This window comes from Anabrus simplex, chromosome 1, assembly GCF_040414725.1.
Source record: "Anabrus simplex isolate iqAnaSimp1 chromosome 1, ASM4041472v1, whole genome shotgun sequence".
In the NCBI taxonomy this organism is placed as follows: domain Eukaryota; kingdom Metazoa; phylum Arthropoda; class Insecta; order Orthoptera; family Tettigoniidae; genus Anabrus; species Anabrus simplex.
Window position 1 is genome coordinate 707,285,021 of NC_090265.1, and position 17,357 is coordinate 707,302,377.

At 38.7% G+C, this 17,357-nt stretch overlaps 1 protein-coding gene across 1 annotated transcript in view; it reads left to right on the plus strand.

Annotated features, from left to right (window-relative positions):
• LOC136857368 (transcriptional regulator ATRX) overlaps positions 1 to 17,357 on the plus strand; it is a 605,506-nt gene that overhangs the window by 45,177 nt on the left and 542,972 nt on the right. The window contains exon 5 of the mRNA XM_068225161.1: positions 1,639 to 1,757. Coding sequence (XP_068081262.1) covers positions 1,639 to 1,757 — 119 coding nt within the window. The remainder of the gene's footprint in view (positions 1 to 1,638; positions 1,758 to 17,357) is intronic.

Sequence of the window (17,357 nt, forward strand, 5' to 3'; positions counted from 1 at the left end):
TCAGCCGTAAAACAAGGCCATATTCTCATGGTAAACACAGTTCACACTTGCAACTCCACCACTGTGGAAAACGCAGTAGAAGAAGAAAAATATTCAGTTTGATATATCTAGACAAGTAAACCAAATAAACACAGAAGATTTCATTATACAAATTGTACAACCATCTGGAACTTAAAATGTGACAAATGTAGCGATAGAGTTGAGAAGAGAAATTCATAGTCTCTAGTAATGACTGTCTCAGTTCAACTACCTCGAAGTTACGGCTAATTTTTTCTTTAGCTGGTTTTGCTTTTGCATCACATAATCGAATAATTTTTAAAAAAAGTTGTTTTTCCAACCAATCTTTTATCATAGGATGTGAATGAAATCTACAATGTTCTCTTTCCTTCTTTCTTTTAGACAATAACAAGAGGCAAGAAGAGGATGAAAACTGGCTGTGGGCTGGGGAAGGCGGCTAAGTAGCAGGGCGGGCTACCGCACGGCGACATTTAATTCATATGAGCTACTCTGTTGCAAATTTTAGTCGCCTAGTGTGAAGCGGCCCTGAAAGGCACGATTCTCTGAGTTGTTGTTATAATAATCTTGTGTCTTCAAACAAATTAAAAACAATCAGTATATACCATTTTCTTCTGATAGGCAATGCATTACATTGCAGCCTCATGGCACCATGTTTCAGAACTTACAGTACAAAATTGTTTCCGAAAAGCTGGCTTTGGAGGTAGTTCTGATGATGATTGTAATATCATCGATGGTAATGGCGATGCTCCTAATATTGATGGCAAATGGAGGAAATTGGAAAGGAGGCATCATTCAACGATTATGCCAATGTTGACGCTAACCCCGTCACTGCAGAAGCCATGAGTATTTCAGAAATTGCTGTAGATGCACAAAGGGGTCTGAGTAAGGCCTGTACCGAAGATCTGCAGCCTACTTTAGTAAGCTTTAATGATGCTGTCAATGCTCTATGGACTATCAAACATTTTGTGATGTGCCATAACGTTTTTGAGGTGGCTGAATTGTACTGGTCTGAGAATACTGTCATGACGTGGCCAACAAAAAGCAAAGCAATATAACGGACTACTTTATTCTGTAAAGTGACTCTTTTTCCTCTCTTTGTAATTTTCTTTGTTGTCTGGGTGCATTTCTTTTGTGTTTATATTGTTTCATATTGCCATATATACTTTGGAATATATCTCAGCTTCATATTTACAGCATTACATTTAAGTGTTTTTCACACAAATGTTTTTTTTTCTTCTTTTCTTTCGCTCCCCTGGAAAACGTATAAACAAAGTTTTACTGTATTATTATTATTAGAAGGAATAATCATAAATCCCAATTGTATTTATTATACAGATATTTTCCTTCCCTCATAATTTGATATTTTTTCAGATGACCTATGAAATTATGCATTGATATTGACACTTAATTCTAACCTTCTGAAACATCATTCTCTCAGAATATAGTGATGGTTTTTTATTACATTCACAAAAATTATGTATTTAAATATTTGATATAGTCCTACAAAGCCTGGGTTTTTGTAACTGAGGGGTGAAGAATGCCCTGGGACTCAATGTGTTAATCGTGCGCATAGATTAGTAAAAGCATTCAGATAAAATATGGCTAATCATGCTTTTGCAGGTGACGGACTACTCGATAAGAAATTGAACTGCACGACTTGCAGTAAGAACCTCAAGAGCTACGTTGTTGAAGGCCGTGACGTATTTGCCCATCCACTGCTTCGGGTCCTTCTCTGCAAGGTAAGGAGTTATTTGTTTAGAAAGTATAGCACTTAAACTGTTCTTGTTGACTAGGTTTTTTATTATTATAATAATTATTATTAACAAATACATTGCAGTGGCAGTGCTTGCTTACGGTAGCATGGCATTAAAATTGAATTAAAACTTACATTACCTAACAGCAACAACATAAAAATTTTGTGGAGAAAAAAAAAAATTTATAGGAAATAATATTAAAACAAGTAGTTATGTAATGATCAGTCCTGTGAATTATATGTACTAAAACACTGTGAATTATATACACTACAGACACTTCAGATAGGCATGAAAATGTGCTCTTAAATACCGTATTTATGCGAATAATCCTTGCCGCCGAATAATCCCTGCACCGTAATTTTAGGAAGGATCATTTTGAAAAAAAAATGAAATGAACTAAAATTCCTTCCATTGAAGGAGTAAGGTAGGCATAAACAAACATTTCATATCACGTCGCGAGGTTTACGTGGTCTTTACGCAAATATGAATGTGTAAATTTACGGATATAGCTGCTTTGCCTGAACGTATTTGTGATGATAAAAATACATTATCACTGCTATAAAATATATTTGCCATGAAAATTAGCTAGTAGGACCAGGTATTTCATTAATTGGAACTTGCATTAGGCTCGATTCCCTGTAGATCGGAAGATTCGTTGTCTCTTGCATCACTAGAATCCTCTCCTAAATTACTTACAAATTCGTCATACTCCACGTCTAGAACACTTCTCCCACTTAGTCTCTTTTTTTATTCGAATATTAACACGACCAGTGGTGGATGATTCTTTTTGTGAAATTTAAACACTTGAATCAGACACACCGGCGAACACTGATGTTAGTTTTGCGATGCAGTAAAACCTCGTTAATTCAAACTCTTTGGGACGGAAAAATCTGACTTCAAATTACGTGATTTCGAATTAACTGCCAACTCCTGCTTCAGAAATACCAACCCGCACCATGTCATGAAATATTCAAGACCCGTTACTGCATGCAACTAACATTGATTCACAGTTTAAACCTTTCAGATGCCATGGAAAAAAAAAAAAATCCAAAATATATCCAAGAAGGTACAACGAAAGAAAAAAAAAAGAAACACGATTCAAAGACGAGGACAAGTTATGATGGCTCCCCTAGTCTTTCGCTTCCGTCTGCATTGCAACACAGTACAGTGACCACATCTCCTGTAGAAATGTCCATTTTGGCTGGGCATAGAAAACAATGCAGTTCCATTGGCATTGACAGTATTGTTCGGTGCGTTCCTTAAAACGCTGAATACAAAAGAATTATGATTTCACTCGAACTTAGCAACTATGAAACACACTGTCAACACACCGAAGTGAAAGAGAGTGTGGAAAGCTACCCCTGCACGTTCCGGAAGATGCATTCTATCAACACAGAGAAATGTTGAATTCAAATTACTCTGTACAATACTATGTTTTAAACTTGCCAACCTCGACGCAAATAAAACCCTCACCCCAATTTCGTGCCTCATATTTTTAAAAAATATGCGGGGATTATTTGTGTAAATACGGTAAGCACTAAGAACTAAAACCTTTCAGTGCGTGGTGCTATGCTTATTATTACCAACCTAACATTGCAGTGTTAGTTCTCCTACTCGTAAAAGGTTGAAACTATGATGGTTTCTGGAAGAAATACTTACAAAGCTGATTTTATGAATTGTTTTATTTTTATTTTATTAATCAAGATAAATATGGCAATCACTATACCACATTTCATAATCTTTTCCCATGGGATGCTGTTTTCTATGTATTTGGAACTTTTCTTGCACTTTTTCCTCAGAAAAGGAAATAAATGGCGCCACAGGCTTGAGATTAAAAGTTTTAATGGTAAACATGCATTCATTCTTTTAAATTAAGGTGATTGCGTTCTCTCGAATTTTTACAGATATGGTTAAGTTTTAAGAACGTTTTTATCTGCAATCAACCAACATGGACAAAAGACTCTCAAGAAATGTCAGGGCTGCATACCTATTTGTTACACGAGAGAGAAAAAATCAATCACCTGATCAATGCGCATTATTTTAATCTAAAATTATTATTTGTCAAACAAAAGTGGACATGTTTCAGCTCTAGGGGCCATTAACAGCACACAAACACTTAAACAGGATTAATAGCATATGAACGCATTTTAATTATTATTAAGGAAACAGCGCACAAATGTGCATAAAATTAGTATACACTGAACAAATAGATACAAAATACACTATTCTTTTGTTGTATTCCTTTAGAATCTTGTGTCTCTGTGTACAAATTGTAAAATGATAACGCTCACACACCTTGTTGCATAGTTTGCATAAGCAGTCTTCATCTGGGTCATGGAAGTATGTTTTCATGCACAATTTATGGTGAAATCCATGTACGGCTAGTCTAGTAATGGCACTACGCAAAACCTGGTTTGGTCCACTCCATCTTCGGTCTAGCATGGCTTCTGTCGTGAAAAGTTCCGGCCATATTTCTTCTTGTTTTTCTTTTCTTTTCCTAAGGACTGCTTCTGCTTGTGGTGTAGATGGTAGCTGTAGGATGTACCTCATATCTTCTATGAAAAAGCGTTCTTTTGCAAGCATATACGCTAGTCTTGACGGCGCTGTTTTTGCTATCCCCAGTATTCTTTTCAGGAATCTGGCTTTTACTCTTTCTAGGGTTTCTAAGTCGGTCTTAGTAAGGTGGTCCCAAATGAGATGAATACCATAGGTGAGAGTAGGGAGAATTTTGCTGCGGAAGAGAAGCATTGCTGTTTCTAGTGAGATCATGGTGGGGTTTTCAATGTCGTAGATCCCTCGTATGGCTGCTGCTGTTCTTTCTCTTACGTGTATTCTGTAAGAGGTACCATTAGATTGAAGAGTGATGCCGAGGTATCGGAAATTACCTACTCTTTTCAAGGTCTGTCCTGAAAACGTGATTGTGTCTTGTGCCACAAGTCTTCCTCCTTTTCGAAATGTCATGTAAACAGTTTTGTCTTTATTTAATTGTAGGTCATTTTCGTCAGCCCAGATCTGTAACTTGTCCATTGCTTCCTGGAGGACCTCCCTGTTTCTTGAGCCTAGTATCATATCATCAGCATAGGCGTATAGCACGACTGGAGAATTCTGTATTATTTTCGTTACATCTGCTGTGGCGATATTGAATAAGATTGGGCTTATTGGATCACCCTGGAGGACCCCATTGGTTTGTGTGATGGGGGACGAGGTTGATACACCGTCTTCGATTTCAACGAAATTGAATGCTAGCAAATTATTTATTGCAGTGACCAGAGGGTTGTTTTGTCCAATCATATGTTCTAGCTCCTTTATTAACTTGGCTCTGTTCAGGAAATCGAAGGCTTTCGTATAATCAATGAAGACAACGTGAAATTTTCCTCCTCTGTGCCTTAGTGCCTCATGTATGTCGTTTAGTAGATTTGCAATTGCGTGCAGGGTCCCTCTCCCTTTCCTGAATCCAAATTGCTCCTCCGGAATGTGGATTTCAATTTCCCTCTCAAGTCGCCGGGCGAGAATTCTTGTGTAAATCTTGAAGGAGTTGTTCTCTAACGCTGTTCCTCTGTATGAGTTTTCATCATTGGCTTCTCCTTTTCCTTTATAGAGGATTTTCATTCGTGATTGCCTCCAGCTATCTGGAATAAATCCGCTTTCAAGACTTCTATTGAAGAGTTTTGTCCATACGGGACCTAGTATTTCCAGGGAGTCTTGTAGATTTTCAGTATATATCCCGTCTGGCCCTGCAGCTTTCTGCTTTTTCATGGTAAATACCATCTCTTTTATTTCTGTAAGGGTTATTGCAGATATTGTTGTATTGTTCTGTTTTCTGATGTCGAGAGCCCGGGTTCTGTTTCCTTTGTTGAGAATTGTTGTGAAGTGGGTTTTCCAAGATTCAATTGATATATGATTAGACTTATGTTGTACTTTTTTCTTCAAGGCTGTGTAGGGGTCTTTAAGAGCTTCCTTAGCTTGTATCTTTGCATGATCTTCCATATATGCTGATTTCTTGAGAGCTAACAGATGCTTATAGAGTTTTCTTTGACGAGCGTACATTTGAAGGTTTGATTTATTCGATTGTTGTCTGGCTTGGCGCAGTAGTTGAAGTGTTTTCCTTCGTTCTTCATAACACTCATGATCAAACCAAATTTTTGAGGTCCGTTCTGTTTTGGGTATCATGGCGTTTTTAATGTAGTGGTTGATAATTTCTAGAGCAGAATCTATTTGGTCTGCTTCAATGAGCTGTGATGCTAATTCTGCCTTTGTTTGGTTTGCCTGTAGATTATCGATGTCTAGTTTCCTTGATCCTGTTTGTGTCAGTTTTACTTTGTCTTGGCAGTTCTTTCTTACTCTGAAAGTCGCATAGATTGGTAAATGTTTCTTGAGTACTGAGATGTTTTGTCGTTTTGCTATTTGGTGATCCATAAAGGTGATCCCTTTGCCTCGGAAGAAGATGAGATCGATAATGCTAGTTCCATTCGGTGCAATGTATGTAACTTCCTCTTTTTTATTGATCAGATTGTATCCTTCAGCTGCTAAGATTTCCAAGAAGAGATCCGTCTTGCTGTTCGGTTTGTCGAGCCTGCAGTTCAGGTCACCGGTAATTATAACATTTTCTTCCTTTGCTACATATGTTATTGCCCTAATGACTTGTTCCATCGCGTCATCCATAGCTTTTGCAGGGCTGATATAAATTCCTACGAAAGATATGTGGACTGTTTTCACAACAATTGTATTTTCTTCAATATTGATATCTTTGATCACTCCTATTTTATCATTATAGAAGCAGGATACGCCTCCTTCTGGTCTTCCCCGGCTCTTTTGGATTGCTAGTGCATGTTTGCTGTAGTAGTGAGGTATGTCTAAATTTTCTGTGATCATTATTTCTGTGGTAATTATTACATCTAGTCCGTTCCATAGGTCATCAGGTGTTGTTTCGATTAGTTTTCGTAAGCCTTCTACGTTCCATAGTATGACGTTTATTTTAAGAAAGTTCGAGTCCTTTTAATGAAAGATCATGAATAAAGTGTTAATAATTCAGACAATTCAAGACAATATATTGGAGCTCATTGATAAAACGTTTATAAATTCACTATAAGATAGCCAAATATATAGGCTATTATATTCTTTGATGAAAAGTTCTTAAGGTCACCACAAGATGGCTAAATATATAATATTAAGACTAAATACACCAAAGATGAGAACTTTGCATCCATGCAATAGTCTAGTTGAGAATAATGTAAAGTGCATAGCGCATCAAATGTGGTATCTTCTTGTTAACAAATGTAGACTTCTTCACATGTTCATCATATGAATAATAATAATAATAATAATAATAATAATAATAATAATAATAATAGATTTGAGGGCATAATTTTATTTTTGCCCTAAGTGCCTCCATGCTTGATTTTGCTACAATTGCTCCATAGATAAATTACTAAGAGTGTATTTTGGTTGCTAACCTTGCCCTAACAACCACCCACTCGCTGAATTTTCTTGGTCTCCATGGATACTACCAACTAGATATATAACTCCACTCTTCCATTGAGGCGTTTCTAAGGCAACAGATCTTTGCCTACTGCTGGGAGCCATCTTGGTGGTCTGCGATAATACAATAATAAACTTAAGAGAAAAACGGTCAAAGGCTTCTGAGGTGGATGAAGATGGTTTACATCATCCAATGGCAAGGAAGGCGGAAGAACCACTGTGGGGAAGATTGGTCTCCGTTGTAAGCCTGGGAAGGCAGCCAGTCTAAGGGAGAAAACCCTAAATAAACCTACCGGAGGTCACAACCTCGGTAGTAACTCGATCAAGGGGTTTAACCTCTGGTCTCCTAAGACAATTTTCAACTAAAGCATGGAGGACAAACTCACTGAGGTAACTATCCCAGGTGGTATCAAATCCACCTCCGTCTTAGGCGGTGTTAGTAGGCCTTCGGATTTTGGGGAACCCACTCCAACATGCTTTGAGGACGAGTTGGAGCGTCCTGGAACTACTAGCAATAAGATCCGATATAAGGAACAGAACTATTTTGCCACATTGAACATCAACTCACTACTTAAGCTAGGCAAACTGAAGCATTTAACTGACACTTTGACTCACCACAAGATACTACTCACAGCAATACAAGAAACGAGGTATACAGATGAGCATGCCTTTGATTTTCAGGGGTACCGTATTTTTAAGGGAAAAGTAGGGCGCAGGAGAATGAAGAATGTGCCGCACCTGGGGACTGGGTTCATTGTAAGCCATAAGATACTGGACTCGGTAATTGACTTCAACTCGCCCAATAGTCGAGTATCCCTTCTAACCTTCTGGTGCACAGACAAGATATACACTGCAGTAAATGTTCACGCACCTATCAATGAAGTCAATAAACATAACCCTGAAAGCACCGATACATTTTGGGAAGAACTAGAGGACATCATCAGCAAAGTCCCAGAGCGTCATACCATCATTTTACTCGGGAACTTCAACGCACAGTTAGGGAAAGAGCGCAAATTGAGAGACATTGTGGGAGAATACCCAGCTCACTTACGAACAAATAGAAATGGGGAGCGTCTAGTGGGACTCTGCAAAGCCTTCAACCTGGTAATGAAGTCAACGGCCTTTAAGAGACTACCAAAGAAACAGAAGGACTGGACGTCACCCAACCACCTCGTAGGAGAATTTCAGATCATGTTGCCATTGCAAGGAAAGCCCATAGAGAGATCCAGAATGTAAGAGTGTTAAGAGGAGCAAATTTGGACTCCGACCACTACCTCTCCAAAATAAAGGTGAAATTTCTACCTAGGAACACTAAAAGAACCAAGTCAGTTAAACTTACTAAGTTTGATTTAGAAAAACTTGCAACTTGCAAACAGTTTACAGAGAAAATGGAAAGAATAGAATGCAGAGACTGGGATGAATTGAGGGAAAATCTAGTTAAAGTAGCAACAGAGACTGGGCCATTACTAAAACAGAAGAAACATGCCTGGTGGACAGCTAGATGTGAAGAAGCGGTAATGCAGAGGCAGATGGTCTGGTTAAAGTGGAACTCACAGAAGACAAAAGTCAACAGAGTGAAGTTCTTAGAGCAACAGAAGATAACTGCCAATATCATCAGACAGGTGAAACGGCAATTCACAAAAGACCAATTAACACAGTTGGATGATGACTTCAAGAGGAACAACACCAGAAACTTTTACAGAGGCTTTAAACGGAACCTTAGTCACTACAGTCCACCCAGTCTCCATTTCCGTGGACCAGATGGGAAGATAGCCTATAATGACTTACAATTGCCACCTTCTCGCCAAGTACTTCGAGGATCTCCTTAACACATTGCTGACCGGATGCTTGAGCTTGTCACATACCCTGTGGACCGGACATCTTTCTACTAAGCATACTAGGGTGTACTTGATTATAAAAATGTACGTAAATATTAAACCAGTCAAGATTTTTTCTTTAAAGTTGGTATGAGTACTCAACCAATGCCCCCCTTTTTTTTTTTTTTTTTGCTAGGGGCTTTACGTCGCACCGACACAGATAGGTCTTATGGCGACGATGGGATAGGAAAGGCCTAGGAGTTGGAAGGAAGCGGCCGTGGCCTTAATTAAGGTACAGCCCCAGCATTTGCCTGGTGTGAAAATGGGAAACCACGGAAAACCATTTTCAGGGCTGCCGATAGTGGGATTCGAACCTACTATCTCCCGGATGCAAGCTCACAGCCGCGCGCCTCTATGCGCACGGCCAACTCGCCCGGTACCAATGCCCCTAGTAGTAGTTCAACATATCTAAGATAAACAAGCAAATGTATGTTAATTCAACAACACATCATTAATATTTACATCGTTGTCGTCGTCAGAGTCACTTGAATAAATAAGCACACTAGGTAAATTACGGCGTGTAGAGGCTTGAATATCACTTCCACTATCACATTCAGTTTCCACTAATTCATTATCACTATATCCATTTGAACGATCATCGGCATATAATTCTTATCGTCGTCAGCTAACACCGTTTTCCGCGGGCGCTCCATCTTGTCATTGACTGAACCGGCAGAAAGAAAGTCGACGTTTCAAAACTAAATCAATCAATAAAAGAGGCCGTGAATAAAAGAAAATTGGCAGATATACATCTACGATTTATTCTACTCAATGTGCAAGTTCGAAATAGTTCAATATATGATCAAGAGATGTCACAGGAAGACCGAAAACAATGTCGTGAACAAAACCGAGATTTCTCGGGGCCCGTCACCAACCGCTGGCGAGCGTACTACGAGATTTCTCGGGGCCCGTCACCCATGTGTTAATTGTGAATCACCTGATACCTTTTTCACTTACCAAGACAACATCAAGCAACCAAACTCGCAACCACCATCCAAAGAAGAAGTAATACAAATCATTCAGTCTCTGAAAAACAACAAAGCTTCCAGAGAAGATTCAATAGTAGCCGAACTTTGGAAGCAGGCTGGAGACAAGACTGTAAGCAAGTTGGCAGAAATTCTACAAAACATCTGGGAGACCGAAACATTACCTAGTGACTGGACCACTGCATTGATTCATCCCTTACACAAGAAAGGAGACTTGACTGACATCAATAATTATCGAGGAATCTCATTGGTACCTGTCACATACAAAATTTTCTCTAAAGCCTTATTAAATAGAGCCGAACTTCAACTAGACCCACAATTAGGAGAGTACCAGGCAGGATTTAGAAAAGGACGCTCTTGTACAGGACAGATGCTCAATCTTCAATCAGTATTACATCAAGCAAAAATGGCCGGTAAGAAATACGTTGTCATTTTCGTCGATTTTACAAAGGCGTATGACTCAGTAGACAGATCTACTCTTATGAAGATTTTGCAGGAACTAGGACTAGATGAGAAGACCCGCAACCTAATCAAACAGACTTTAAGCAACACCAGGTCACGAGGAAAGTTCGGAGGAACCATATCAGAAAGTTTTGAAATTAAATCAGGAGTGAGACAGGGAGATGGTTTGTCCCCTCTCCTCTTTAACTGTGCCCTGGAAAAGGTAATAAGAGTGTGGCAAAAGGAATTAGCTAGAAAGGAGATTCCAAGTGGCATTTATCTGGGACATAAGCGCAATGAGCTCAATGTTGACTGTATGGCGTTTGCCGATGACCTGGCCATTATATCTAATTCAATAGAAACTTCAGTGAAACAACTAAATGTTCTCAGACAACAAGCAGTGAAGGTTGGGCTACATGTGTCTCTTGAAAAAAACCCAATTCATCACGAACATCGGTGAATCTCCTTGTACGTTGCATCTGGAACAGGGAGAGATCAGGAAAACCAACAGGTTTAAGTACTTGGGAGAATGGTTGGAATGTAATCTCACTGAAGGAACAGCTTTGTCAACTCGAGTTAACAGGCTTGAAATGGCCTACCAACTGACGAAGAATACCTATAATAAAAAGTGTCTCTCTCGTAATAATAAGATGAAGCACTACCGGACAGTCATCCGCCCTGAAGCCTTATATGCTTCAGAATGTTTAACACTCAACAGGAAGGGACTTACGGAAAAACTTGAAATCCGGGATAGAAAGAAAATGAGGAAGATTCTGGGGCCAGTCAAGGAAGGTGACAGTTATAGAAGACGGCCCAACCAAGAGCTCTACAAGTACTGTGAAAGAATAACGAATGTAGCAAGGAAGAGACGTCTAACATTCTATGGTCACATCTATAGGATGCATCCGACCAGGTTGACCAACCGGATTCTCAGCTACTGGCAAAATAGGAAGACCAAGTCACCATGGTTGATGGAAGTGGATAAAGATCTACAGGAACTGGGAATAACAGAAGGAAACTTAAAGGATCGGACAACACTCAGGAAGATACTTAAACATAAGGAATTCCAGGACAGACTACCAACGAAGAAGACTGGCGCTCTTTGGACAAAGAAGAGAAAGGAGCAACACACCCTGAGGATGCGCAACTACTGGGCAAACATCAAAGCCCATTCCAAAATGTAATAGTTGAATGTCGTGGTCCTTAGCTGGCCTATACGAAAAAAGAATAATAATAATAATAATAATAATAATAATAATAATAATAATAATAATAATAATAATAATAATAATGCCCGTGGGGGTTTTGCCTGTTCCCCTATCGGGCGCGTCCCAGGTGGCGGATCGGGGGGCTCGCCGGACTTGTCCGGAGGGCTTGAGGGAAATAAAATACCTCTCGCGGACCAAAAACAGGCACAGCCAGAAAACATCTTGAGGCAACCTCTGAGGCTCAATACCTTAGTTGTAACTATGAGATTGACAAAGATCAATCTCCCCATTATCTTCAACTTACTAGCATGATGGCAACGTCAGTTAATGATACTACTACCCCAGGCCCTAGTATTCATACTAGGTTTTCTCGGTCATCGGATTCTGGGGGACCGAGAACATCATGCGGGAATGTATCGGAGCTTCCCAAATCTCTTCGCCCAAAGGAAAAACATTTTATTGGCACTTTAAACATCAACACGCTTCGCAAAATTGGAAAGTTGAAGCACTTAACAGACACATTAGACCAACTCAACATCCAAATTCTGGCACTCCAAGAAACTAGGTACAGTGACGAAAATCATTTTGAATCAGGAAACTATAGAATTTATAAAGGTAAACCAGCTACCCTCCTCCCTAACAAAATATTACAATTTGGCACTGGTTTTGCAGTGAGAAAAAATATCACAAATTCGGTATTATACTTTACATCTCCTTCTGAAAGAATTTCGCTAATGACAATCAAATCAGGAAACAAAGCTTATACACTAATCAATGCACATGCACCTACAAACAATTACAATCAAAAAGACCCACAGAAGGTAGATGACTTCTGGGAATTACTAGAAGAAACTACAGCCAAAGTTCCAAAACATCATGTCAAAATTCTGCTGGGGGACTTCAATGCACAAATTGGCAAAGAGAAGAAATTTAGGACCACTGTAGGACTTTACCCTGCTCACAAAAGAACCAATAAAAATGGAGAACGTTTAATTGGCTTCTGCGAGAATTTCGATCTAAAATTGATGTCAACCCATTTCCTGGCACTTCCACAAAAGAAAATGACATGGAGATCCCCGAACATGCATTTAGGAGAATTTCAACTAGACCATGTGGCTATTTCCAAGAAAAACCAAAAAGAAATTATGAACGTTAAAGTCAAAAAGGGAATTATTGACTCCGACCACCACCTATCTCTTGTTAAAGTAAAGTTTCAACCCAACAGGAAGAAAACCAAAACAATCAGAAACCCAAGAATCGACCCTGAATTTCTGAGACAGAACTCAGACAATTTCCTTGCGAATATCTCCAACGATGCTCCTTCAAACTGGCTAGAACTCAAGGACACACTCTTGAAAGCTTCACAAAACATCAGCAATCCCCCAAGGAAACGCAAACACAGGTGGTGGAATGACACCTGTGACAAGGCCATAGAAGTCAGAATTAGGTCCTGGCTAAACTGGAGTTCCCATAAAACTGATCAAAATCGTGATGAATTCTTCAAAACACAGAAACAAACCTCAAAAATCATCAGATCTGAAAAACGAAAATATGATCAAAACAGACTGGTAGAAATAGAAGAAGATTTTAAGAAAAACAATACACGGAACTTCTACAGAACATTCAGAGAAGAATTATCCAATTACCAGGCACCTAGTCTCTGTTTCAAACGTACAGATGGGACTTTGGAAACAAGTAATAAGGGAAATTGTGAACTCCTAGCAAACCATTTCATGGACCTTTTAAACTGTGAATCTCCAAAGGAACAATTCACCTATGAAAAACCAACACCTAATCCAGATTCAGAACCCCCCACATTACAAGAAGTCAAACAAATAATCAGAGATTTAAAAGACAACAAAGCACCAGGAGAAGATGGAATAATCGCTGAAATGTTGAAAATTGGTGGTGACAAACTGGCCCAGAGTATTCAAAAAATCTTACAGGACATTTGGTTTTCTGAAGAAATTCCGGAGGATTGGAAATGTGCATTGATTCACCCACTTCACAAGAAAGGAGACAAATCAGATATTAACAACTACAGAGGAATTTCTCTCCTCTCACTCGTATATAAAATCTTCTCTAAAGCTCTACTTAATAGATTAGAGAAACAAACAGACCACCTGATCGGAGATTATCAGGCTGGATTCCGAAAAGGGAGATCCTGCGCAGAACAAATCTTAAACCTAAAAACCATACTACAGATTCGCAAAACCAAACAAACAGTAATCACCTTTGTTGACTTCAAAAAAGCGTATGATTCCATAGATCGGCAGACCCTGTTCAACATACTAGAGGAATTTCAAGTCGACAGGAAAACGAGGGAATTGATTAAACAAACTCTGACCAACACAACATCAAAAGTTAAGTTCTTGGGAGAAATTTCTGAACAGTTCGAAATCAGAACTGGCGTCCGACAGGGAGATGGACTATCCCCACTACTATTCAATTTAGTTTTGGAAAAAGTGATTCGTGAATGGAGAAAAGAAGCTAAAGGTATAAACATTGGCAGACTTCTTAAAGACAAAATTCACCTTGACTGCTTAGCTTTCGCAGATGACCTTGCGATCCTTTCGAACAACAGACAAGAAGCAATCCAATCCATAGAAAAATTGAATGAAATAGCCGCAAAAACCGGACTTCAAATTTCATTTGAAAAGACGCAGTTTATGGAAGGAACTAAGTCAAGATTCGACAATCAACCATTAATCACCAACTGTGGAATAATTTCCCAAGTAGACAAATTCAAATATCTAGGTGAAATTATTCAGCCAGCAGGGTTAAATCAGGAAGCTAACAAAGAAAGAACTGCTAAACTGCAAAGGGCTTACAAAATCACATGGAACAGATACAACAAAAGATGTATATCAAAAAATGCAAAATTACGACACTACAATACAGTCATCAAACCAGAGGCACTTTATGCATCTGAAACACTGATCATTGGTGGCAGGTCACAAATGAAAAGCATTGAGAAACAAGAGAGGAAAATTCTCAGAAAAATCCTAGGACCAAAGTTCGAAAATGGAATTTGGATGAAAAAGAAACCACACGAAATTTTTCAATTCACAGAAAAAATCACAGATACCATCAGAAAGAGACGACTAAAATTCTACGGACACCTACACAGAATGGATAACAACAGGCTGACAAAGAAAATTCTAAATCTAGCTCTAACCCTGAAAATCCGCAACAATTGGTTAGCAGAAATTCATGAAGATCTACAAGAAATGGGTATTGAGGACGAAACCATTCAAGATAGAATGAAATTTAGAAGCTTAGTAAACAAACATAAATTTGCAGAGAAACCAACAAGAAAAAATACAGGCTGGACAGAAACACGCAGAAAGGAACACAGTGAAAAAATGAAGAGATATTGGGAAGAAAAGAAGAAGAAACATTGTGCAAAATAAGTTCAAACGCGCTCCACAGCTGGGCACAACGAATCAAAAAAAAATAATAATAATGATAAATGGTTTAAAGGTGTATAAATACTTGTAATAACTATTTGTTACATACGTGGCAAAAAGCAACACTTCCATTGTTTGTAAGGCTGGTCTAACCTGAAATCTACTGTGATATGAGGGTTTTCTAAGCACTTTTTTCTTTTGGTATCTTCGCTTCTCTTCTTGACTGATAAGAGTTTGCAGGTATCACAAGACGGTAGCTTGAGTGACAGTGACGTGTACTTAACTGAGATTTTCCCTTAGTTTGTTGGACAATGAAAGGGGGAGGGTGTGGCTCTTATCAGTTGATCTCAGCCTGTCAGTATCACTCTTGTAGGAACTCCACAAATGCTTTTGCCTTTCTCTTCCTTTGCAAACTTCCTTGAGATGACTGGGGGGCTAGCTCATGAACCATCAGTCATGTCATGGAGGAATGCCCACTCTATTTGTTCCTGGCTCCTTAGAAGACCTTCATGAAGCCGCTTCTGGTTCTATCTCTTAGGTGGAGGAAATAGACATTAAATTTCATAGGATTTTATAATCTGTATGTACTGTATTTCTCTGAGTCCAAGAAGACTTTCTTTCCTCAGAATCTCCTGTGAAAGATCAAGGGTCGTCTTGAATTCGCAACCTTACAGTAATGAGCATCACTGGCAGTTACTATGGTAATCATGCTGTTTCCCTTCACCTCTCGCACGCGCACAAGACTTGAACATCAGCGTCCGTGTTTATTAGACATCGCTAGTCACGGCAACCAGTTGTACAGTGCCTCTGTGTAATGTCACTGGTTCTTGGGGAATGGTGAGGAGAGAATGACATTCTATCAGCCTCTATTAAAAAAGTTTCCCAAATCCGAGGAATGGCATCAAAACATGCGAGCCGTCAAATTCTTAGACAGGCTGCGGCTACTCAGTGGCAGAGTTATAATGCATCTACAGTACCTGACGTTTAGTAAAATGAACAGTTTTGTAGACAGTAGGAATATTTTCATGATGGATCATTTTATTGTAAATGAACGTACAACAGGTATTGCCGGTAAATTTTCAACGTGTTCCCGTTGATATTAGGGTCAGTCAGGGTAAATATGAGACATTTTCAACAACTTTGTTCATAAATTATAAACTACAACAGTGACAGTTATACAAATAATCTTAATAAGTTGTGACTGGTGTTACAAAAACCACTGGAAACAACAGATTACTATATATTCATTAACTTTTGAAAAATAAATAGAAATGTGTGTCTCATTTTTAACCTGCAAAAGAGGGAATTATGAGACAACCCAGGGGAAAAGTGAGACAGTATTGTAGCAGACTGTAAAATCATGTTGGAGAGTTAATAGGGTAATTGTGAGACAGCTTAGGGTCAAAGGAAGACAGGAAAAATCTGGGTGTAATAGTTTGCAACACTTTCCTCAGTTTTATTTTAGGAACAAAATGGCCATGTTTTGATACCACCGAATTTAGGCTTGAGATACATTTTTATACTTATTTCTGACAAAAATTACTTGGTATAGATTGTTGACATTATACCATCTAATTAAATGGTACTTGAGCTTTATGTCTGAATTTATGTTACATTTTAATTATACTAAATAAATACATAGTGCCCATTGTAAACAGAATGGTGAAAAAATGAGACATATCAATTGGTTAAAACTGGCTTAACAGGAATTGTAGGAGTTCTAGTTTTTTTTCTTCAAAAACATCAACTGTTCCTGGGAATGCAAATGTAATGTCTCTACCTTTCGTTGTTATTATTGGAACAGGCAATTTCCCTAGCAATTTTAACTTTTCCGCAGCGGATACATCATTTTCATTAAGCCTGAACACAGTTTTGTTATTTTCCACACAATTGAGATACATAATTTGCATGTCTCCACCTTCCAGAACTTTCTGAACAGTGGCAACATATTTATATTGAAAAGAATGCCACTTTCCAGAACTTTCAAAAAGTACAAGTACAAAGTCACCCGGATTTACTTCATCTGCCATGGTCATTTCCATAGCATCTCTGTCGAGCAGATCAACTTCATCAAGACTGTCACCGCTACCTTGCCAATCTTCATCTTCGCTTGTAGCTGAGTCAGAAGAATGAACTTCTGCTCTTGTCTGAGATGGAGGTTTCACTACTGGAACTGTTGCCTTTT